This window comes from Alternaria incomplexa, assembly GCF_024043165.1.
Source record: "Alternaria incomplexa strain BMP 0042 chromosome Unknown scaffold_6, whole genome shotgun sequence".
In the NCBI taxonomy this organism is placed as follows: Eukaryota; Fungi; Ascomycota; class Dothideomycetes; order Pleosporales; family Pleosporaceae; genus Alternaria; species Alternaria incomplexa.
The window spans coordinates 1682338-1706226 of record NW_026249855.1 but is presented as its reverse complement, the minus strand read 5'-3'; the positions used below and the strand labels follow the sequence as shown (position 1 = coordinate 1706226).

General features: G+C 54.7%; 8 protein-coding genes across 8 annotated transcripts; 3 read left to right on the top strand and 5 right to left on the bottom strand.

Moving 5' to 3' along the window:
- Positions 1-731: 731 nt before the first annotated feature.
- Positions 732-3715, bottom strand: J4E90_005132 (uncharacterized protein; the record flags this gene model as incomplete). The annotated part of the gene is made up of 3 exons (XM_051434689.1): positions 732-952; positions 1001-1282; positions 1333-3715. The coding sequence occupies 3 exons, from the start codon at positions 3713-3715 to the stop codon at positions 732-734; spliced, it is 2886 nt and encodes a 961-aa protein (XP_051291945.1).
- Positions 3716-5809: 2094 nt separating this feature from the next.
- J4E90_005131 (uncharacterized protein) lies at positions 5810-6675 on the top strand (the record flags this gene model as incomplete). Its single annotated transcript, XM_051434688.1, has 3 exons — positions 5810-5815; positions 5990-5995; positions 6052-6675. The coding sequence occupies 3 exons, from the start codon at positions 5810-5812 to the stop codon at positions 6673-6675; spliced, it is 636 nt and encodes a 211-aa protein (XP_051291944.1).
- A 309-nt stretch (positions 6676-6984) lies between these two features.
- UBC1_2 (Ubiquitin-conjugating enzyme E2 1) lies at positions 6985-7479 on the bottom strand (the record flags this gene model as incomplete). The annotated part of the gene is made up of 2 exons (XM_051434687.1): positions 6985-7447; positions 7472-7479. 2 exons carry the CDS (start codon positions 7477-7479, stop codon positions 6985-6987), a joined length of 471 nt encoding a protein of 156 aa, XP_051291943.1.
- A 1193-nt stretch (positions 7480-8672) lies between these two features.
- On the bottom strand, positions 8673-9765 carry J4E90_005129 (uncharacterized protein; the record flags this gene model as incomplete). Its single annotated transcript, XM_051434686.1, has 2 exons — positions 8673-9564; positions 9758-9765. 2 exons carry the CDS (start codon positions 9763-9765, stop codon positions 8673-8675), a joined length of 900 nt encoding a protein of 299 aa, XP_051291942.1.
- Positions 9766-10328: 563 nt separating this feature from the next.
- On the top strand, positions 10329-11663 carry FEN1 (Elongation of fatty acids protein 2; the record flags this gene model as incomplete). The annotated part of the gene is made up of 4 exons (XM_051434685.1): positions 10329-10427; positions 10477-10481; positions 10531-11092; positions 11142-11663. The coding sequence occupies 4 exons, from the start codon at positions 10329-10331 to the stop codon at positions 11661-11663; spliced, it is 1188 nt and encodes a 395-aa protein (XP_051291941.1).
- Positions 11664-14365: 2702 nt separating this feature from the next.
- On the bottom strand, positions 14366-15211 carry J4E90_005127 (uncharacterized protein; the record flags this gene model as incomplete). The annotated part of the gene is made up of 1 exon (XM_051434684.1): positions 14366-15211. One exon carries the CDS (start codon positions 15209-15211, stop codon positions 14366-14368), a length of 846 nt encoding a protein of 281 aa, XP_051291940.1.
- A 1073-nt stretch (positions 15212-16284) lies between these two features.
- On the bottom strand, positions 16285-17713 carry J4E90_005126 (uncharacterized protein; the record flags this gene model as incomplete). The annotated part of the gene is made up of 2 exons (XM_051434683.1): positions 16285-17076; positions 17126-17713. The coding sequence occupies 2 exons, from the start codon at positions 17711-17713 to the stop codon at positions 16285-16287; spliced, it is 1380 nt and encodes a 459-aa protein (XP_051291939.1).
- A 3245-nt stretch (positions 17714-20958) lies between these two features.
- Positions 20959-22071, top strand: J4E90_005125 (uncharacterized protein; the record flags this gene model as incomplete). The annotated part of the gene is made up of 2 exons (XM_051434682.1): positions 20959-21371; positions 21525-22071. The coding sequence occupies 2 exons, from the start codon at positions 20959-20961 to the stop codon at positions 22069-22071; spliced, it is 960 nt and encodes a 319-aa protein (XP_051291938.1).
- Between the last annotated feature and the right edge of the window lie 1818 nt (positions 22072-23889).

Genomic DNA, 23889 nt, shown 5'->3' with positions numbered 1-23889 from the left:
GGCTGGTAAAAGACGGGATTAACGACTACGGTACGCGAGTTCCAAGAGGAAGGAGGGCCTTCCCTCGGATAGGTTGTTGGGGCGGGACAGTTGCTAGGCGTTCCAGGTTTCATGCGCGGGCAGTTCTCGAATCCCAAGTTGCATGATTTGGGGTTAGTAGAGCCGAAAGTCAAAACATACCAGGCCTAGAAAAGCCATCGTGTCCGTGTCGCGGAACCGTGAGTCGTGGACCGCTTTCGCCATTGCGCGGCTTGCTTGCATCGATATTCTTCATTGCGGGGTGTAGCGGCTTACTTGCTTGACAGCTGGGCAATCTGTAAGCATAGCCGTCGCGGAAACCTCTCCGAAGGCTCCAAAACCCTGGATTTCCTAGAGTTCGCATCCAAAGGTTCCCGGTTCTCGAGTCAGGGTCTCACGTGGTAATCAGGGGTCTTGGGCGAGACCCCAGAACGTGCCGGCGCCACCGCCTTGGCAACCGGCGCTCGTCCCAGGGGCGCATTGCTAATCCTCGTGCAGCACAATTCATCCGCCGGGTAGCAATCGGCATGGCCGATCACAGAACAGAAACGTTTCTTTTCCTAGGACAACGAGAACCACCATGACATAGGATCTGATTGCTTCTCCAAAACTTGATGCCCAAAAAATTCCGGGATCGCCATGCCGCATACCGTAGATCTACAGCCTCACCATGCTCCGTGCTCCATTACAGTTGAAATTGTCCGACCATGACCTCATGCGATTACTCGAGACTCCGGGACCGTGCCATCGACCACAGCAATCGCGCCAACATTGCCTGCATCTGCGGATCCGTTCAACAACGAAACGACAGAGATGACATCCGAAGGCTCAAGCAGATGCCAGCTAGCCAGCGTCTGCTTCGAGCTGGCGCCAACCGTGACCGAGAAGACGTGATCAGTGGGCAGTTTGGACTGGCGCAGCGATCGGAACATGTCTGTTGATATTAGCGGGTGGACAGCGCAGCCACAAGTGCAACACATACCTTCATCTGTGAAGTCGTCGCCCATGCAAAGAACAAACTCAGGCGCATTGCCGCTACCTTCGCCGTAGTTCTCTACAAGCGTCTTCGCGATCTCGCCCTTGTTCACGAACCTCGGGCGAACTTCAAGATTGGCTTTACCCGTCATGACCTCGACGTCGTGCTTCTTTGCGACCGTCCTCTCGAGATGCTTCTGGCACTCACGCGCCTGGAATGCACCGTATTCGGGATCCGCTCTCCGGTAGTGCCACGTCAGGGCAATCTTCTTGCGTTCGATGAATGAGCCTGATCATCTGTTAGTGCTAGACCATTCAGTTTAGAGTGTAAGAGCTCACCTTGGGTCCTCTCTGTGTAGTGCTGGAATACGTCAATAACCTCCTGCTGCCAGCTCATGTCGGTTGTCTCGGTGAGATTATGCCATTCCTGACTACGTGGATGCCTCATGAAGCTTCCATGCTCAGCACTCAGACCCAACTCGGGAATGTGGCCCATCCATTCGTCCAGGAAAGCCTGGTCTCTGCCGCTGATGATCCAAACAGCATTCGCAGGGTCCGCTGCTAGAGTCTTGAGGGTCCGGATAACCCGATCGGATGGAATGGCTGCCTGTGGGTCTTTGACAATGGGTGTCAGAGTGCCGTCGTAGTCGAACATGAAGAGTCGCTTCTTGGCTTCACGGTACTGGAAGAGTAATTTAGCTCGGTCCAGTGCTGGCGTGGCGAACGCTTGGTCGAAAGCTGACAGATTCGTCATCAATCGCTTCAGGTAGTTGTTCGACCAAGCCTGGACATTGTTTTGCACAACATGATTGTAGAGTTGAGCGTGCGTCTCGGCACGAACTTCGTCACTCTGGTTCAGAGCGTCGTTGATCGCATCTGCAACTCCGCCCATGTCCCAGGGGTTGATGTGGCTTGCGTTGTGCAAGGAACTCGCTGTACCAGAGAACTCCGAAAGAATGAGCGGTCCGTGATTATCCTTTTGGCAAATGATGTATTCCATACTTGTCGTGTTCATACCGTCTCGCACGCTGGTGATGAGGCCGATATCTGCAAGTCGAAGCAGAGCAAAGTATTCCTCCCGGGAAAGATATTGTGGGAAATGCCGGACCGGGGTGAAGTCTAGGGTTCCGTAGGTGCCGTTGATCTTGGCCGCAAGGTCCGAGATCTTGTTGACCACCTTTTCCTGTGCGCCATCACTTCTATCGGTATGGACTCCGCTAGGACTTGTGACCTGGATGAGGACTACTTTGCCAACCCATTCGGGATACTTCTGAAGGAAGAGCTGGAATGCCTGGAGCTTCTGGACCACTCCGCGAACCGCATCTAGCCTATCACGACCAACAATGAGCTTCTTGCCAGCATACATCTCGCGGATGTCTTTGAGTTTATGTTCAATCTCCGGGTCGCCAAAAGCCTGTCGCTGTGTGGAGACTGCGTTAATTCCGATGGGGAACACGTCGACTGCTACATGCGCGCCGTAGGCATCGACTCCAGTGGAAGACGAATCGAAACCCAGTATCCTAGTACAGCAAGACGAAAAGTGCCGCGAGTAGCTGTATGACTGGAAGCCGATCATGTTGGCACCCAACACGCCCTCCAGGATCTCTTTCCGTCTGCTCAGGCAGCGGTAGAACTCGCTACTTGGGAAAGGGATGTGCAGGTAGAAGCCAATGTAGATGTTGGGTAGACGTTGGCGAAGGAGACTTGGTAAGAGCATCAGGTAGAAATCGTGTACCATAACGATGTCGCCCGGCTTGTAGACCTCGAGGATCCTGTCTGCGAAGAGCTTGTTCATGCGGTAGTAGTCAGCCCATGATTTCCGGGCAGCGCGCCCATCAGCTGGCTCATTTTGCTTGTAGTGGAACAGGGTGTAGAGCTCGTGCTCGGCATATGTCCTCCAATGGCTCTGGTTCTTCAGGATGTATTCATCTTTGCCATCATCCACCTCGTCGACAAGCCACACTGGCACAATCCTGCCTCCGTGGTCGCGTTCGAGCTGTTTATCCAATCGTGCTCGATCGTCTGGGCCTATCCTGAAGCTGTTTGGAGCTTGAGGTACTTGTGTCGGTTTCTTTGGATCGACGGGGATGGGCGCGGCGGCCTTGTTCATGGGCGCTTGCGTAGCTGTGACGGATGCTGTCTTTGCGTGCGCGATCTCACCAGTCCAGCCTACGAGCACGTGGTTCCACGGAGAAGAGCTAGAGGCCAGGTAAGAGAAGGAGTCGAAAAGGGCCGAGGTTCCGCGTCGCGGGTTCAGTTCCCAGTCGTTGCCCTGTGAGTAGCCAATTGAATAGGGTATGGCAAAGGTCGCACTGATAACGCGACCGCTGAGGTTCAAACCAGGGTGTGCGGCGCGAGGATCTACGTCTGCAAGATCGTGCTTGGCATCCGGGTCGGGTACCTCGCTCGTTTTGCTCTTGACGTCTCCATCAGTTTGTGCGCCGGCTGCCTGTTCAGTCTGAGTGCTAGCCTGGCCCTCTTTTTGCTGGCCAGAGAAGTATGAGTTGGCGCTCCATTGGGGGCCTGGTGTGGCAGTCTCGGGATCGAAGGGGAGGTTGTTCGTCTTCTCGGCAGTAGACTCGTCGAAGTAGGCAGTTTTGCCGGAGAGATGTACACCGGGTGTGACGGGCACGTTGGTAATTGCGGGGTCTAGCGCGGGATGTGTGCTGTCTTGGGAGTCGAGGGGAGGCCTCTGGGGCTTCTCATCTGTGGGAGGGGCCATGGTGGATGTAAGCGTAGGCGGTGCTCTGCATGGAACTGTCAGGTACTTGTAGGCGAGAAGATGAGAGGTGGGAGGATAATAGGTGAGAAATATGCCGAGCGATGGACAGGCAGTGCAATGTTTACGTGCATGCAGTGGTGAGGCGCGACTAAAAATAATTATGAAATGTGAATTACCTGGTGCTTGCGTCGCTGTCTTGGACGAGTCTCACAGGAAAGAGCTCCGCAATGGGTCTGGGCTGGGGCTGTCACGGAACGAGGGGAATTTAGGAGTGTCAAACGAAGGGTGGTGTGAGTGGAAATCAGGTAGAAGACACCACGTGTGTCGAGAAGCTCACAGAAGGTCGACGAGTGTAATGAGGGAAGAAAAGCTGGCCGTGGTGGGATGGTTCAACGCCCCACTAACATAGCTGTGACGTTGGAACCGACCAGCTCGGGCCTCACTGTTGCTGCTGCAAGCAAGGCATCCAGGACAGCAGCGTACCATTACCGACTCCTCGCGTCTGCACGCGCTCCGCTCGCTGACCGCTCTGCGAAGTTTTGTTGGGCGTGTCAATATGATGTCAGGCAGCTTTCATATCGGACGAGGGTGTGGGCCGGCGCAAGTGCTGCAAGTGGACCGACGACGGAGACGCTTTGGGGCCTCTGCAGTGCCTGTGGGGTATTGGGGGCAGTCTGGCCACTTTCACAATTGCCCTCGATATATCATGCGACATGGCAGACGCAGGGCTAGCAATAAACGTGTCCAACGGCCGGGTGCATACGAGAGCGACTGGTAATGCAGCATGCCCGCGGGAGTGCCTGGCATCCTCCGCCGTCGACTCGACGGCCCAAAGCGGACTAGATGCTTGGCACAGTGCACGCGAAGATGCATGCAGAAGATTCGTGTAGAGTGAGCACAACCACCACCTTGCCGCATTGCGAGCCGTCGTTATCTCTCCGGGCCTAATGCAACTCTCGCGCACCCGCCTGATATGTCGCGCCCATAACCGCTTCAATCCGTCCATTGCGCTATGGCAGCACTTTGTCCAACCTGGCTCGCCAGGACCCCGCGACCGGCGCCAACTTTCTACTGCGACGGAAGCTGCACAAGATGGCGCGAATCCAAGTAGCAAGGGTGACAATGCTCTGGCTCACGATGCCCAAGCTAGCGAAGTAGTCACCGAAAATGCGACAGAAACGCAGAGCGCAGAGGCAAAGGCAGAGTCATTGCCCGTGAGGAGAATGACCACGGTCAAAGGGCGCTGGCTGTCCAGCAAGGTCGAGGTATCGATCGCTAAAAACAAACACCTGAAGCGGACAATGCCTACTCCCTCGAATGTCGAGTACCAGGATCAGCTGGTGACTGCCAGAGACGCGTTCGCAAAATCGCAAGACTACGAGGGCGTCGTTGTGCGGCCCATCGTGGTCGGGAAGTTCAGAGAGAGCGCGCTTCCATGGTGTGTGAACATGGAGGGAGAGCCAACAATGACAGGCATGGATCGGTACATCCCCAAGCCATCCTCACTCGTAATGCCATGCTAAGTCGAGGTCCAGTCTGCATTCAGAAATCGAGAGATTCTACAAATACACACAACCCGACCGATACGAAACGGCCGCCCGGAAGCACCTCATCGAACAGGTGCAGAGACAGGTTAAACAATTCCTCCCGAAATACAACATCGAGGTATTCGGCTCCGAGCGAACTGGTATAGCTATGCCTCTGTCAGACATAGATTTCAGGCTGGTATTAAAGTCGCAACCGTCAGACCCCGCGCAGGTACCAAAATTGCCGCCAGATACGAAAGAGCGGAAAAAGGGAACACGTCTTCTGAGTAAGTTATATTGGAGGGTATTCAACAAAAGCGGAGCATACCTACTGGCCGCGATTCGTCACGCGCGCTATCCTCTCGTCGCCGCGCAGGACCGCAAATCGGGCTTGGATGTGCAGGTCGTGCTCTCAAACGATACATCCATCTCGAGGGTGACTATGCAGGAGTACATGGAAAAGATACCCTATCTGCGAGAGCTGTATTGGGTAGTCAAGACCATGTTCGATACACGCGGCTTGTCAGACGTATTCCGGGGCGGTTTTGGCTCCTACTCGCTCTTCATGATGGTGGTCGCCAGCATCAAGCATGCACCAAAGCCACCAAAAGACTCTGCGCGTGCCCTTCTCCACTTCCTCGACTTCTGGGGCAACTTCGACACGACGAAGCACGGTGTGTCTATCGAACCTGCTTACCTCTTCGACAAGACGAAGCACCCTGTCCTCACGGATACGCAGAGGGCTCAGCTACAGGTATGCACCCACCCATTCTCCTCTTTACATCTTCCATCATGCTAACCACCACATAGAGCGGAGAAACCAAACCCCTCCCCTCGTACATGCTCTCCCTGCGCGACCCCGCCGACGAAACCAACGACCTCGGCCGCAAAGGCATAGCCATCAAGCACGTGCAAGCCACCTTCCGCGATCTCCACAAGAACCTCCTCCTCGACGTGAAATTCAACAAGCGAGCCTCCATACTCAGCCCTCTCGTAGGCGCGTCCTACATGCTGCAACTCGAGCGTCGCAGAAAACTACAAAACTACGGTCGCGAGTGGGTGGAGAGGGAACAAAAGGACCTTGCGAAACTGGCAAAGGAGGTTAGAGAGGGTGGATGGCAGAGTGTAGTAGACGCAGTAGACGAAGAGGTGCTGAAGGACTCTGTGGAGGAGGATGTGGAGGAGAATACGCTGAAGATGATGGAAGAGGAAGAGGCCAGGCTGCGATTAGCCAAGGAAGAGCGGGATAGGGAGTGGAAGAGGCTGGCCGAGGAGAAGACTCGGCGGTTGAAGGAAGAAGCGCAGAATATGTCGATACTAGACCATGGTGATACCATGTCTTCGATCTTGGGTATGGGTATGCCTGCAGTGGAGGGTCCGCAGACAAGTAAAGATGGTGTAGACGGACAAGGCGACGAGGCGAAGAAGGCCTAGTCGCTTACCAATGTTGTAAAATATCATCACATGCAATCTTCACAGTAATCACAACCAAGCACGCAACTCAAGTCGAACATCAGAGAAGAAATCGAGCCTGTTGTGGTAAGAGTGATAATAGCCAGATGCTATGAACCCCAGTCCAGCATGCATGCCGTAGTACAAGTGTAAAACCCCCCATCAGTCACTACCATGAAAGTCTGTCTGCCCCTAACCATCATCCTAGCCTCCCTTTCGCAGATGCTAACGACAAAAGACACGCTCTCCGCCGCACCCAGTCTTGACGCTCCCTTGTTGCGCTTCGAGAGCCTAGATGGCGTACTTTCGGGTCCACTCGCGCGCCGTCGATTCGTAGCGGGACCGGTCGGTCTTGTAGACGTGTGCGATCTCGGGGACGAGCGGGTCGTCGGGGTTTGGGTCTGTCAGCATCGAGCAGATACTCAGCAGCACTGTGATTTTGTTAGTGTGTATTCTACTCGACGTAGGGGACTCGGGTAACGCACCCTTTGAGATGGTCAGAGCAGGGCTCCATTGGTCTCGCAGAATGTCCAAGCAGATGCTGCCGTTGGAGTTGATGTTGGGGTGGTAGATGCGGGTGGTGAAGTTAACCTTCGGGGGCTTGAAGGGGTAGTCGGTTGGGAAGTGGATTGCTAGGAAGAAGACACCGCCGGAATATGGTGAGTCGCCGGGACCCATGATGGTTGCTTGCCAGTGGAACTGCGTGTTGTTAGTGTCATGTCCAGTGTGGTTTTTCGTTCGCCCAGCCGCGTGGCTGTCTTGACGGAGAGTGACGTACCAGATCATCTCCGATGGGGCCAGCTGAACAGGAAGAGGGAGGGTCACTAGGGGTATCATGTCAGCAAAATGTTCTTCTCGTCGTGTTCTCGCAGGGCTATGGCGTTGCGGCCTTGCTTGAGGGCCCGCATGCGGTCGTGGCCGTGCAAGCAAAACAGCGAGCCTCGCCGCCAGCCACGAGGGCCGGGAGATGGGTCACGTACCGGCCGAGATCGGTCAACTCCTTGTTGATGCGCTTGAGAGCCATGGCTGCTGTGTATGTGTATGTGGTGTGGAGTGGTGGTGACGGGTATCGCGGGTGTCGGGGTTGAGCGAGTTGGTGTTGAAGAGTTGAAGTGGGATGTCTGCGCAGGCAAGGCGGTTAGTTAGCGGCGGGGATCCAAAGAAAGCAAGTGCGGCGTGTCAGCGCGGGAACCTCATCCGCCACTCTTTAACTCACTCACCTCTGACTCTATGAAGGACAAAGACGGTCACGCTGTACGGGCACGATGTTTTGCGCGATGGGGCTGGAGCAGGGGCGTTTGTATTTATCATGTGTGAGGAGCCAACCGCACGAGGCGAGACAAGCTGACCGCCCAACTGTCGCTGCCCACATTTCCACCGAGCGTTTCTACCCAGCAACCGCGCTGGGTGGCAACCTATCGAAGCCTGGAGAAGAGGCCTCAAGGCTGACATGGACATTCACGCTGCTTCTGACCTCACTTAGTCACCACACATTGGGCGGTAGCGAGGCCTTTACTCGGGTGGCGAACGGCACTGTGGGAACGAGCAATCAGATGTGATACTTGCCGCGTTCGAGGCAAGAGTCGCCGGGTTTGATATGCATTTACTTCTAAATAAACATTGCCTGCATGCGTACCACCGCTAGGCGCCTACAGCTGACATGTTGCTTGTGATTGGGTGCGCTTCTACGTATTCTTGTTGGTAGTACAGCAACAACCCGAGTATATTTCACCATTAGCAGAATGCTTGTAGACCTGTGATTGCACGACCGAGGATCAAAGCTGATGCAGGTTAGTCAGAGTCGAGACACGTTTCGATTGTACTCACAGTGGATGTCGCTTTGGCCCTCATATGTCTGCGTCACAAACAAGTTGGCGACATGTCTCCCGATTCCGTACTCGTCAGATACTGCGTTTCCGCCAAACACTTCTTGCAGTCTGCTCACAGTCAGTACATGTCGAACAAGCGCTTGGTGTTACTTACGTTCGCGCGTTGATCAAAGCCCGGTCACAGTTCTGTCTCTTGATCATAGAGATCATCTCAGGTGCAGCTTTGCCCTCGTCCTTGAGCCTTCCGACTTGGTGGGCGGCCAGGATACCGTATGCAGCATCCGTCGTCGCGTCAGCTAGCTTCTTCTGCACAAGCTGGTACTTGGCAATCGGGTTGTTCTTGAATTGTTTCCTCTCGAGGGCGTACTCTCGGGTCCTTGCAATGCAGTCCTCGAGAGCACCGATAGTCCCCCAGGCAATGCCATATCTGGCCGAGTTGAGACAGCTGAAGGGCCCCTTCAAACCCTCAACCTCTGGAAACATGTTTGCTTCGGACACGGGACACTCATCAAGCTGGATCATGCCGGTAATGGACGCCCGCAGACCGTTCTTGTGCTTGATTGGCGGGGTCTCGAGAGTACCCGGTGGACATTGGTCGCGCTCAATGACAAAGCCACGGATCTTGCCAGTCTCCTGCAGCTTCGCCCAGACAAGGAGAACATCGGCAATGGGCGAGTTTGTGATCCACGTCTTTGATCCAGATAGTGAGTAGTAGCCCTTCTTAGTCGGATGTGGCTTAGCAGTTGTCTCCAGAGAGCCTGGATCGGATCCGTGGTTGGGCTCAGTCAGACCAAAGCAGCCCAGCAGTTGACCCTTGGCCATCTTGGGTAGGAGGCGCTCCTTCAGTTCTTCAGATCCAAACTCCTCGATACCGCCCATGGCAAGTGAGCTTTGAACTGAGTAGCCGGAACGATATCCAGAATCGACTCTCTCCACAGCTCTGGTGATCAGACCTGCGGCAACACTGCTGACTCCGGCACACTCGTAGCCCTGAATGCTTGCACCCAGTAGCCCTAATTCGCCCATTTCCGTGATGATCTTCCTATCAAAGTCCTCATTGCGGTATGCGTCTGTAACACGTCAGCTAGCTCTAAACTCCCCACAACGGTATATGTACCTAGCACTCTCGGGAGCATGCGCTCTTGGCAATATGACTCTGCTGTCTCCGAGATGGCTTGCTCTTCCTCTGTGAACAAGTTGCTTGTGTTCAATGGATCTTGCCAGTCAAACTTGACGGGAGCATGTAGGTACCGCTTGCCGAGGGCCGCAGACCGGAGTGGGGTGCGCAATTGCCTGGCGGCATGTCTGTAGGTTGGTCGCAGCATGTTGGAGTCGTTATCAGGAATGTGGAAAGTGTCTCAGCTACACAAAAGTGACAGTTATACCCGGGTTCTCACGAGAATCTGCGTAATTGGATGAAGTTGGCCTCGGAAGTCCCACCGTTGAAAGAACCGCGGCAGGCGGTTCGGAAGCACTCCGCGGTGGCAAGAAAGCTAGCATCGTCACTCCAGACACGCGGCAATTGAAGGATTTGGCGGGATCACGAGTTGCAGATAGCAGATCCGAGATGCATCGCCTGGAATGCATGCAGAGCCTCACTAAGCGATGACAGGCAAATGTGGGGTAGCGACGCCAAGAAATGTAGACCGTGATTGCGCGCGGTGAGACGCGAACGCGTCGTGACGATCGTTGGCGTCACTTTCTCCAGCCACCACGCAGTCGCCTACGCTTCTGCACACAACACTCTGGGCCAACAGCACCTCAGACCTATCTGATTAGTACAACTGCCAGAGAAGATCAGTCATCATGGGTATCAAGCACCTGTACCAACTCATCGAGGAGCATGCGCCAGAGGCCGTAAAGAAGGGCGAGATCAAGAACCAGTTTGGACGCAAGGTCGCCATAGTACGTCTATTTTAGTCGTTCCTACGCGGTCAATTGCTAACATATTCAGGATGCGTATGCATATCATGACCCCTCTGTGGCTCTCCAATCTAATACCGTGTAGATCTATGAGCATCTACAGTTTCCTCATCGCAGTCCGCTCCGATGGCCAGCAGCTCATGAGCGAGACGGGCGAAACCACATCACATCTCATGGGTCTCTTCTACCGCACAATGCGCATGGTCGACAACGGCATCAAGCCCCTGTACGTCTTCGATGGCGCTCCACCCAAGCTCAAGTCCGGCGAGCTCGCAAAGCGTTTCCAGCGCAAGACAGAGGCACACGCGGCGGCTGAAGAGGCGAAGGAGACCGGTACAGCTGAGGATGTCGAGAAATTCTCGCGGCGGACAGTCAGAGTCACGAGGGAGCACAACGAGGAGTGCCAGCGCTTGCTCAAGCTCATGGGCATCCCCTACATTGTCGCACCGACCGAGGCTGAAGCCCAGTGTGCTACGTTGGCGAGAGGAGGCAAGGTGTACGCCGCTGCTTCAGAGGACATGGACACCCTTACTTTCGATTCACCCATCCTGCTGCGACACTTGACCTTCAGCGAGCAGCGCAAAGAGCCCATTCTGGAAATCCACCTGGACAAGGTGCTCGAAGGCCTGAACATGGAGCGGAAGCAGGTACGAATACATCACTACCTCAAACGTATCATATACTAACCACTGTCAGTTCATCGACCTCTGCATCCTCCTCGGCTGCGATTACCTCGACCCCATCAAAGGCATCGGCCCAAGCACCGCCCTCAAGCTCATCCGCGAGCATACCGACCTCGAAGGCGTCGTCGAACACATCAAGTCCCAATCCTCCAAGAAGCTCACCATCCCCGACGACTGGCCGTTCGCAGATGCGCGTCTCCTCTTCCTCGAGCCCGACGTGCGCCCCGCCGACGACCCAGAATGCGACTTCAAGTGGGAAGCCCCAGATGTAGAAGGCCTCGTCAAGTTCCTAGTCGAGGAGAAGCACTTCAACGAAGACAGGGTGCGCAACGGAGCAGCCAAGCTACAGAAGAACATGAAGACAGCGCAGCAGAGTAGGCTGGAGGGCTTTTTCAAGCCGATTGAGAAGACTGCTGAGGAGAAGGCTAGTCTCAAGCGCAAGGCAGAGGAGAAGCTCGAAGAGAAGAAGAAGAAGCAAAAGGCTGACGCGAAGGCGAAGAAGCAGGCCAAGGCCAAGCCGAGGACTGCTGGTTAGATATGTGATGATACTAGGAGACAGCGTCGAGGTTTGCGCGAAAAGGGCGTTTATGGGATAGTGATACCGGTGGGCTTATGGCGTTTTCAAGGCATATGATGCGCGTATGGTTCGTTATACCATGTTTACTTCACGGTGTCTCGACATGTAGCTTCGTTCTATATGAAAGCAAAGGATCTTCACAATATTCTCACATACACAATTCCTATTCCATACGACTGAGTGCCTGCCTATCGTTTGGTCTGATCTCTACCTTTTCGTTTCATCGTACAGTGTATCCAGGTTCATGTCTCAGTATGCACCTCAACAAAGTGTTAAGCATCTACTCTCACATCGTCTTATCCTGTTTCCACATCTGCGATCCCGAGGTTTACTTCGATTCTCCAAAGAGAACATTCAAAGAGCCCATTCCGACAATTATACAAAGATTCCACCGAGACGGAGAGGTATCAATGATCTAAAGAGTGCTGTATCCCCGTCAGCGAAATTCCTAAGTTGATTATACTACTTCAACCTTCCCATGACCGACCGGAAGGATGCGCAACACGTTGTCAACAGATCCAATTACAACACTTTTCATCACGATATCCAGAACCATAGATTTCGCCTACTTTCAGCAAGTTTACCTCTGACATCACTCCCAATACCCACTATCCTGTACTTACTACTACTGCACATCACACCAAACCTACAACCATCACCATCGTCATCCCAAAGACGGAATGCAAGTAACCCGGCGAACCGAACTCTATATCTCCAACGTCTCCTACCAGACTATCACAGCACGCTACCCTAGCGCCACAACTGCCCGGGCAAGGGAAACTAGCAATCCCATCACTCACCATCTGAATTCATCACATCCGATGCTCTTTGTGCCAAAAGCTCACGTAGTAATCACCACCCCCTTTCCATCCCAGCAAAGTCAACACAGGAGAAACCCGTAACAACAGTCCGTCCCCCACGGAACCATCCTATCCTCGTAACGAGTCACGCCCGTCACGAAACACGCTTCCTGAAACGATAAAAGAACGGGCGAACGACAGTGCGGAACTTACCTGCACCTGCCATGACATGACATGCCCATCCATCCAGGGTCCAGCAGTTCAGCACTTACCTGTCCTTGTTCATCCGGCTTATCCCACCACGGCCACGCGCACCCACTACCACATCGAACCTAGACTCAGCTAACAGTCGTTGAACCGGGCAAATGAACCACTCAACCTTAATCCCCTTCCCTTCCAACCTTCCAAGCAACGTTGGTTTGGTTCGAAACAAGCGGGAAAACTTCGGTACCAGGTTATTTTCACCAAGGTACCATCACCATCAAAAAGGCGAAACGAGGCGTGGGAGCTAGAATGTTCAGGTGGGGGATGGTTACGTTCTGACGCTGGCGTGGATGTGACATGACAACTGACTGACTGACTGACGGATGGATAGAGCAGAGAGAGTTCACGCCAGTGCTGTTTGCAGCCGTCGCGCGAGCGTTGACACATCCACGGATGCCTGCTTCTGCGCTATTGACGGATGCATCCGTGTTAGAGTGGTTCATAGTTGCGTTTGTTAAGGGAGTAGACTGGTCGGCTGGCCTGCCTGATGTCGTTCGGTTGTAACGTGAGCCGCAGAGTTTAGGAGAACAGGTTTTCGGTTTGGTCTTTGTTCCTTGGTATGCATGAGGTACGTATGAAAGATCAATGTTCACGGACTACATTGCGCTAGCACAGAACGAGCCAATTCCTAGCCATCATCTACTCCTCCCTCACAATCAGATAAAGAACGCATCAAACGTAACCAACTCAGCACATCAGCGATGCCCTCCCACGGAAAGCCCACGGCAGGTATAGCGCAAGCCGAACGCAACCCCAACGAACCGACTAGTCCCGAAAAATCGCGCCACGTTATCGCGCCACTTAGAGTTTCCAAGGGTCCAGGGTCTTGCACGACAGCGTTGTTGGTTTGGTCGAAAGACAAGAACATGTTGGTTGATTGATCGACGCAATGCGCGAACGCGGGTCCCGGACGAACTTCCCCACAGACAACGTTTCAGTTGCTGCATGCTGCAAATGTGTGGATCTACACCGGCCGGTGAATATACTCGCGTGGCATGTACATTAGCACTTATCATGTGAATTTGATGCGCGTTTTGGGGACGCTGGAAAAGGGAAGGTTTGCTGTGCGGTAGGCGTGTTTCAAGGGTCTTTGGACAGGCTTTTTACTGCTTTGGGATGTGGGTATCTTGGGTATCTATTCATGTTCGCGGGTTTACTCATCGATGTGTATTGCGTCCAGGGATATTACACAAGTCAGGCGAGTTGCTCAACGGGGTAATACGTCGTCGATCCGGCGAGAGTTGCGTGGTTGCTGGTGACAAGGGAAAGCGAGGTTGGGTTCTCATCCCTGCTGCTGCTCTTGCTGCTGCTTCGAACTCGTAGCACCAATGCGCATCATACCCAGTACGCTACTTTGAGACTGGTGCGCTAGCTTCAGCGGGGAATAGCGAGACTCTGGGAGGCGGCGGCCGGCTTTGATGCTGTCTAGAACCCTGTTCAACGTGTCACTCGGTCGAAGTCCTAAACAATGTCTTGACAGAGGGCATGTATATGTTGTGCATAAACCCAATCACATGCGCAATCGCGTGTAAAACAGCCGGACAAGCTGTGACGGACGGGAGATGCGCAAGCCCAAAGGCTTACTTTGCTGGCGACTTACCATTCCGCATTGATGAACTTGACAGCCTTGCCACCTGTACGAGTAATCTCCTTCTGCATCTTGCTTGCTGCTAGACCGCCGCCTGCACCACCCCCACTGCCAATGCAGTTTACTCGACCAAGTATGACGTGCGTTACGGTTCGGCGGCCGAGCGATATCGAATGGCTAGCGCCATGGGCAGCGCAGAGCTGCTTGAGCTTGTGGTCTGAGACTAGAGGGGCGGTGGAGCCGTTGAGGTAGAAACAGAGGCCGGTGAAGATCTGCTTTTCGGAAGGTTTTGACGAGGCTGAGGAGACGTCGCTCTGGGGATGCGTGTCTGAGTCGGTTCCCACGTCTGAGGGCGCATGCTTAGAGACAGTTGCAGTACCCTCGTCTTTCTCCTGTGATGGCTTTCTGCTGCTGCCGGCCTTGCTGGCAGCCCATACCTCGGCCAGGCTCTTCTGTCCGCCGGTCCTCAGGCCCTTTGCGCCCTTCTCCCAGCTGCCATTGTCCTTGCGGCCATTCTTGCCAAAGTCCTCACTCCCTGCACCCACCGTATCCGCGACTCTCTTGCCACCGTCTCTGCCAGCCCTGAACTGCTCGCCCAGCTTGAGGCTCCGTGTGGCGCGCCATGAAGTGGAGCCTCCGAGGCGGTTCTCCGCGCGCTGATGGCCGGTACTGGAGCTGTTCCAGGGGTCGAAGAAGGTGCGCCTGGGCGGTGCGGCGGCGACGGGGGACGTCGGACGGCGACGCGTCGCGGATGAGGCTGCTTCAGGCGCGTCTGACGCGTGCGCAGGTGACGGGCGGTCGGCATGGCGGGCGTCGTCAGAAGTCGGGCCCGCGTTCGGGATGCGTGTTGCCATATCGGGTGCTGATCTTGCGTCGACGGTTAGCTTCGGGGCCCTTCCAAGCCGGGGGGATGTGATGCGAGTGCATTCTCGCCTGCCCGCCGAAAATGCACGTGAAGGATTCCACGTCCTGTCCAGTGTCCACTGGCGTTGCAACGGGCACCCGAACCCGGGCTGCATGCGGCAAGGCGTGGCGGGGGCGACTTACCCTGTTGTTGTTGTGCGTGCAGACGCATGTGGGAACAGCTGCGGGCTCAGTGGGCAATGTGATTAAAAACAAAGTTTACGTACGCCAGGGTCCTGAGTCGAGTTCCATTGATTTTGCAAAACAAACTTTGCTAATCCCATGCTGCGACGTCTACGCGAGGGCAAGGCAATCCTTTGCGTGAAACCATGAGGTTCAATACGGAAGGTCAGCAACGACAGCCTCGTTCCTGCGCGGCCTCGCTCCTCACCTGAGGGCAAGGCCGCCAATAACACGAATGCAATACACGCGCCATGCTCAAACAAGCTGATTGTGATGTGTGTATTATCCATTACTCGTCCATGTCTGAGATGACACAATTACACTAAGTATCTCGGATATCGATGCGTGTTCCGCAGCAACGCAGTCGCGTGCCTTTTCGTATGTACAGCCGAAGAAAAGAAACATGCTTCCAAAAACAATTCGTTGTAGTACGCCATTTGCCATGCACCCTGTTTCCTGAACGCCATGCTTTATCCGTCATAGATCACATGAACTGAATGTACTAACATGAAAATAGAAATTTTGACCCGCGAAGGTATTGCTTCTGACAACGCCCGCTAAGAAAGGTCATACAACTGACGGCGGCAGCGAGACGTCGGGACATCTTCGCAGTGCCGGAAAAGAAAACAATGGGGTACTTTAATAAAACGACTCGGAACGCCTGCATGCTTTTGCGGCGATGGCAGGTCTCCATGTTGTCTAGGCATCGCGTTGCCCATCGGTCCGAATAGCGCGGTATGAGCCGTGGAGTCGTGAGCGCATGTGAACATACTACATTGACTCGTGGTGATACGAGTCGTCGTGAGGTCGTAAGGGCCGTTGTGAATAGCTGCTCCGCCGTCTACGCATGGGCGTGGGTGCTCTGGCTGACCGAGGCCTCGTATATCGCGCGATGCTTCTTCATCTCGTCGGCGTCGAAGGCCAGAGCATCGCTGCCCTTTCTGCTAGCCAAAGACGCCGAGCTGCCGTTGCCGAACTTGAGGCTGGCGAGAGATCGGGCCTTTTTGAGCGACTTCTTTCCAGCATTCGCACCTGTCTGGGGAATGTGGTCAGCGGCGGCCCGCTGATTGAATTGCGTTATCTCTTCGACTTCGGGCCGGGGCTTGACTCGCATGCGCTTGAACTCGCGAGTAATCCTCTCAAGCTTGCTGAGACCCTTGATGGACGGGGTGTAGCTCAGCATGGGCTCGGGCGACTGCTTCTCGTGCACGCTAGATTGTACGCTGGGCCGGCGCTCGGAACCAAAACTGACACCGGAATCATGCTTCTTCTCTTTGCCAGGTCCGTTCATGTAGCGATCAAACGACTCTGGGCCGTGAGTAGCGATGCAGTCTTGAATCATGTTTTGCGCGACGCGAAGGTACTTGTCGACGATCCTCTGGACGGTGGGCCAGCCAGTCTGGTCTTCCGGGCGCTTGTCCCGGTTGATGAGAGGAAGTAAGACATCAGGTCCCCTCCTCTGCACCTGGCTGATCAGTTCGAAGAAGATCTGACGTTCTTCTTTCAGAGCTTCGTGGTTCAGGAACTGCGAGGGAAGCTTGGTCTGGGCATGGACAGGAGGAAACAGGGTGTTGAGGTAGCTAATGCAGTTGAGCTTGTTGAACTCTTCGTCAGAGAGATGGTTGATCATGATCTGCTTGATGTTAGTTGAGATCACGTGAGAAGGAAGATAGCTAACATACCCATCGGCGGAGCCCGACCCATAGCTGAGCGTAGTACGACTCAGCTTTCCGGTTCTTGCCTTCGAGGTTGTTGATCCAGAGTGCGATGCCAGGTGCCTTTTCAGCGACACGGGCCATGTCGGCGTCCCATGTGTCCCTGTGGACGTCAAGGGCCTCGAACGTGGTAGCCATCTCTCTGCGCCGTCGTGTCTCCAAATCTTTCAGGTAGTCGAGCGCAGTCAAAGCTTGGCTCCAGTCGACATCAGCTGGCTCGGGCATGAAGGTGCGGGTCACAAAGTTTACGATGAAGGCGGGTGGCAGTGCGCTGGTCCGTGTGGGTAACGCTTTGAGCTGGTTCATCAACGACGAGGTGAAGCTCATGGTCGCAGCTTCTGTGGTGTTCCATGCGAATGAGCTGGAAATTGGTGATGTGTTGCCAGACTTGGTATAGTTCTTGGGGATGGGTTGGGCGCGGTCCACGCGGTTGAGCTCGTACATGGTCTTGAGGGGGATGTCGTAGCTGCCAGGGTACTGTAATACGTGTTCGAGAATGTATGCCATTGAGTTGTGGTTCTCGTCCGACGCGCTCCGGGAATGATTTGATGCCATTTTGAAGAGCACGTGAAAGATGTGGCGTGTGGATGCGAAGGGTCCCGGCGATGGCGCAGCGCTAGAGTTGCGCGTATCGCAGAAAAGCAAAGAGCGGAATACGATCCCCGAGAAGCGAAAGCGAGGTTGGAGTTGAGGGTGTAGACGAGGAGAAAAGGCGGCCCGGGGGAGATGGGCTAGCGGGCGGCGCGTGGGGTTTGGTGGGGTGGTCGTAGCTTTGACGAGAAGAAAGGAAGGCGCGACCGGAGAGGCAGGATATCAAGCACGACAGACGGCGCAGACGTGCAGGCAGATGGTGATACGTCGAGTCGCTCCAGGCAAGCTTGATGGTGGAAAGTCCAGTGTGGTCGGCGTTGCAGTGTGCGACGGGGCAGGCGGTTATGAGCACGGTAAGCAAAAAAGAAGGACAAACACAGCGGTGCAGGGTCAAGTGGCAGTGGTGGTGTAGGACGGGGTTATGAGGAGCAGACGATCGCAGAGGGCTGGAACGGGCAGACGTCGGGTAGGTATACAGAAAGGGTTTTGCGTTTGCTCTAGTCAACGCTTCTTCTCATGATCCCTGAGCGAGGGCCCGTGATGGTCGCTTTCGCACTTGCATGAGTGGCGTCAGTGACAGGGGCTTCCAGCTTCCCCGAGAACCACGACCAAGACGGCCTAGCCATCTCACAGCAACGCCTTTCAGCTCGAGTGCGTCAGGCCTGCTGCCGACCCCGCCCCGAGTCAGGCACAGCTGGCACAGTTGCTCCCAATCGTCGCCGCGCGCTATACACTCAGTCGCGCTGGTACGACGTGCATCTCCGGCCGTCCCCTGAGGACCCTGAGACGTCACTCTCAGGGCGCCAACAGCAGTACCATGGTCGAACCAAAACATGGAGAAGCACCAGAGCACAGGCTGATCCTGGCCGCAAAGGGTCCGCCGCTGTCGACATTCCGAGGTCTGCTCTGGTGGCTTCTGAATCGTGCTGCGTCTGCCCAACCGCACGCGAACTCTGCGCCGCCCTAACTCAATTCACCGACGATGCAGTCTCCACTTGGGACTCGACCGCATCATCCTGGGTGCCGATGCATGTCCCCTCGAGAGCACTTGGACCTTGCAGAATGCACATGCACATGCAACCCCATTTTCGATTCTTCCGCACTACCAATAAGGACGTCGCCGTAGCTGCAACTGTCAGAGGACAGGGTTGGGCCTGCATCGGCATTTTGACTTCGCAATGCAAAACCCAACCTTCAGGCACAGAAACATGGCAAAGTTGGATGTTCACGAACCTAACCCAAATCCTCATGATCCGCGTCATCTCGACAATATTGTGGCAATGTGTAGCGATGAGGATGCGGCGCGGCAGGCCCGTTGACGATGAAACCTCTGAACTTGGCTCTTGTAGCCTAGATTCACGACTCGTATCCTTGAGCCAGCACATTCGCAAACGCGATGTACCTTGCAGACTCGGAGCTGCAGCCATGCGAACTTATCACCGCTCACGGCCCCTGCCCCCGTTGTGCAAGCCTGCAGCCGAGTGGGGTGTTTGCAGCTCCGATAAAAGATTGCTCATATCACAAAAAGCACCATAACAGCGCCTGCTATCGCATGTCAACAAACAACGCGACGCGCTTGACATGTCAAGATCTTGCTTCCGCACACTATGATTTAGGAGATGGGTGGAAATCTCGTCCGCTGCCGTCGGACAGATTCCGATGCATGTGATTGAGGCCCCTCGAGTGTACCTAAGGTACCAACAGGTGTAGACTGCATGCTCATGGCCTTGGGCCGCGGTGCAGCAGCATGTACGCGTTCGAGATCGGACTCGTAAAGGTAACGCAAAGGATCGTCCTGACTCCTAACAGTCTTGTGTACTAGCATCAGTGCTCCTCCTCGCTTGCAGACCACACACTGCGAGGCCGAGGGCAACCCCATCGTTACACGAGCCGAGATTACTCATTTCATCGATCGAAGCTGTGCGATCGTACTGCACATCGCCAGATTGACGAGCTGTTGGTCCCTTTGCGCTGACCTTTGACGCCATACGTCTGACAATCTCCTCACAGGCCACTCAGCCGCGGGTACAAACGCCGGTGGTTCTCCTCAACAACCCACAGCCGCGCAGGAACAAACGCAGCTAGCACAACGATGCCAGGATGCGTTTGTACGAATCGATAAAGACCGTTGAAAATAATCTCCGCGTCGATCTGCTCGCACCTGGGCAGACCGTGGCCCCCGTTTCGTCTCCACACCTAACGTTGCAGTGTCTCATTCGTTGCGGCCCAAAATTGCTTCCCCTTTGGGAAGCAACACCATCGTTGCAACAACATTCATGCGCATTGAAGATCGACTTCACGCCGCCACGCACACGGGGGGCAGCTGAAGCAAACAGGGTGTGGAATTTCAAATCAGTCCCTTGCTGTGGCCAGCCATGTAGTCATGCCTTCTCCTGGTGGCGTAGTCGGCCTCTGATCTGGAATCGAAGATGCAAGCCATTCTGGTGTTCTCAAGTTTGGTTCAACCCCCAAGACTCTGCGATCATCTCATCAGGTTTCCTGCGGAGGTTTCCACTCTCGCTGTTCTCCGTGACACGGTCATCGCGCGGACAGCTAGTGCGTAGTCGCCGAGGGAAGTACCACATCTCAGCTTCCTCATTAGCCCATGTGGCAACTTCAAACCTCCTGACATGACAGCTTGGAGATACTACTATAGCCAGGTACACTGCTGTATCATAGCATGCATAAGGTAGGGTTGACCCTACAGTACTCTCGGCCACGCCTCAGGTACTTCTTCGGGCAAGCCGGAAGGACACGTAACGGCGAGCTAGTGATCCTTGGACGGTGTTCGCGCAGCGACTGCACAGCCTCACGACCGCAGCCTCACCTTCGGAGATAGAAAATACTGCCAAGACCGATGCAAAGGGCTGTGCTCCTGAACATGGCAGATACCGACGCCATCGCACCTCACGTGGCCTTCTAGATGCACAACCTCGGTATGCTTGGCGGGCTGTCCTTGGTACCATCATTTCGGGCTGCAGCAACATCTCCATCAGAATGAACGGCGAACACACACGGCGAGAGGGATTTGAAATCACATAGAATGTATTGGAATTGGAATGTAGAATCTATGTGACATGTAGGGCGTGGTAGCGACATCCTGCGGTGCAGCATGCAGGTTCATTGATGAGTCATCTCGCCCACGTATTTACAAAGTCAGAGCAACGCTGAACACCAACCATCAATCTGTCATTTCAGATACTTTGACCATGACGTCCCCCTCACAGCTCGACTTCGTAACCGTGGATGTCTTCACCTCGCAGCCATACGGCGGAAATCCGCTGGCCATTGTGCGCATCCCGCCTGGCCGGACCCTAAACCAGGAACAAAAGCAAACAATCGCGCGAGAGTTCAACCTATCGGAGACGACCTTCTTGCACGAACACGCGGATAGTGCGGCAGAGGACCAATGGACTGTCGACATCTTCATGACCTCGCGAGAACTGCCGTTCGCCGGACACCCTACCGTGGGCACGGCCTGCTATGTCTTGGGAAGGACGGCTCGGGAGCGTGGCGTCAGCAGCGGTGTCATGGAAGCGAGCTTCAACCTGAAAGCTGGGCGTGTTGGGTTGCGGTACGATTGCGGCAAGAAGACGGCGAAGGCTTCGATCCCCCATGACGTGTATGTTCCTGCATTTGACATTGTCCTCCTTCGGCCTGTCTAGAGTGTCTGCATCACGATGGTTAGTTCGGGCTGTTCCAGACCCACGGTCTGAGAGCGATTCGGCGACCTGAGGTGCTGCAGGTGTGTATACATGTAAGCTAACCAATGCAGTCATATCCACAATAAGAGGTACACCAAGGACGACTTGTTCGCTCTCCAGCCGCAATTGGCTGAAGCCCATCGGCAAGGCAAAGTTAAAGTCAAAGATGACCATGCCATCGTCTCGATAGTCAAGGGCATGACATTTGTTCTGGTCGAACTGGAATCTGAAGAGGCACTGAGCATGGTGTCGCTAGCTGGGCAGTCTCTCTCCGTCGAGGGCCTGGATCAGGGCTGGGACGAGACGTTCATTGGGACATATTTCTTTGTTCGGGCGGGAACGAGCGACCATGGCGTGACGAAGCTAAGGACGAGGATGATCGAGGGTCCGTTGGAAGATCCAGCTACTGGTAGCGCCGCCAGCGATTTGGCAGCATATTTGTCGCAGACAGCAGGAGAGGCATCCAAGACGTTCAAGTACGAGATCGTTCAGGGCGTAGAGATGGGGAGGCGAAGCGAGATCTTCATCGAGGTCGAGATGAACGAGGACAAGAGTGTTGCGCAGCTTTTCTTGGAAGGCAGCACAGTACAGGTCATGGAGGGGCGATTGACTGTCTAAGTCCCGTATTTGCGATGGTTCTCGTTCGAGAGTAGGTTCCCGGTGGTCATCGTAGGCGTTGCAGAGGTTGAGGGTGGCCCGTATGGCATAGTCATCGCAGCAATAGTAAATGAGATGGGTGGCAGAGAGAGTACGACATTGCGCACCAATGGACCGCTATGAGTATGGCAGACGATGGAGCCAAGAGAACGCGCATGTACAGTCGATACCCATGGACCTGTTTGAATTTGTTAACACGAAGGACACGCCGACCGCCTGGGTGTCTAGATGATTGTGGTAGAGCCTGGGAGTTGACTGCATGGAAGTATGGAGGACGATAGATCCGACAGAACGTATATGTGCAGTCGCACCTGTAAACCTGCCTGGACTTGTTAACATAGAGGAGACCCCGACTGCCTCGTACTTCTTCGTTGAAGGCCACACGGTACGGACGATAGTGGGGTAGCTGGTCATCTGGAAAAAGAGCAGTACTGTCTGTCTCAGAGAGCTGTTCGGGTTCTCATGATCGTCATGGAGCTGTGCGTTGACGGTCGTGATGATTGTGGTCGGGTTTGGGAGTTGACCATCTGAGGGTATCGAAGTTGGTACGTTCGAAAGAACGCGTACGTATAATCGCCGCTTGTAAGCCTCCTTGTGACAGTTGAGATGAATTAGGACCGAAGCGTGTCGCGACAACTCCTCGAAGATGGCGCGGTACAATTCATGGAAGAGACAGATCCGAAGAAGAGAACGCACGTAAGCCTGCTTGAGATTGTTAATCAGAGAATCCCAACCTCGAGGATTTGCGTCACAGAGACTGGAACCTGAGGAGTTTCTGCGGGTGTTGGTTACAGATGTAGATCCTCCGTGCCTGAAGACACCTCCTGCCTCAGGCAAGCCGAGCGACCCGTGGACACCAAGCCATATACGGCAACCCTGATTCCGTAATCCTTCACGACGTTGAAGGAGCGAACGTGTAGCGGGGTTTGACAGGAGGTGTCTCAGTTCCTTTTGCCGCGAGCACGGTCATCGAGTGTGGGTCAAGCGCAGCATCATCGCTTGCAGATTCGATGGAGCAGCGTGCAGATCTTCGAGAATGGGTATACACACTCTTGTTAATGGTGGAGAAGTACGTCGGTACGTCGCCATGTTGTCTGGGCGCCGCGTCCACAGTGGAGTTGGTGAGTGGGCGTGACAACTTGGCACGGCAACATCCCAAACAGCAAACATCGATCTTTATCGATCTCGGATTAAGAATTGCCGCCATCGCATGTTGTCACAGAGAGGACCGATTGCCTCTGGCATCCAACAGAGTGCGTGCAGATGCAGGATGCGGACTTGCTACTCCGTGGTCCTTCAACTGTCATCTGTCACATCCGTCAAATCGAGACAGTGACAGCACGAACCAACCTTGCTCGAGTATGTCGCACATCGCTTCCGACAACTCAGTGAGGCTCATGGAGGAGGCGTGGGTCGCAAAGTGGGCCGCAGCGAGTAAACCAAATTTCCCCGCTGGCGTTGCGGTGGTGACGAACGGATATCGGAAGTCAGTCACACAGTCCTGCCGTGCATTCGGTTGCTGTTATGGCGCATGGGAAGGCATCATAGGAGTTTGAGCGTGTCCTCCTCAAAATTTAGAAGATGCCTGGCTCGAGCCTGAAAGGCGGCTAGCGCATCTCGTTTGGGTTAGCGCCATTGGGGTTCTTGCACACCTCTTACACGAACCGTTTCTCGGACCTCCTCTTCAATGCCTGGCGCATTCTCGTTCCGGAGAGGCTGCCATGCCAGCCTCAGTCAGTGGCAGGGCGCCAGTTGATGCCAGCGCCCCGTGCGCGACGT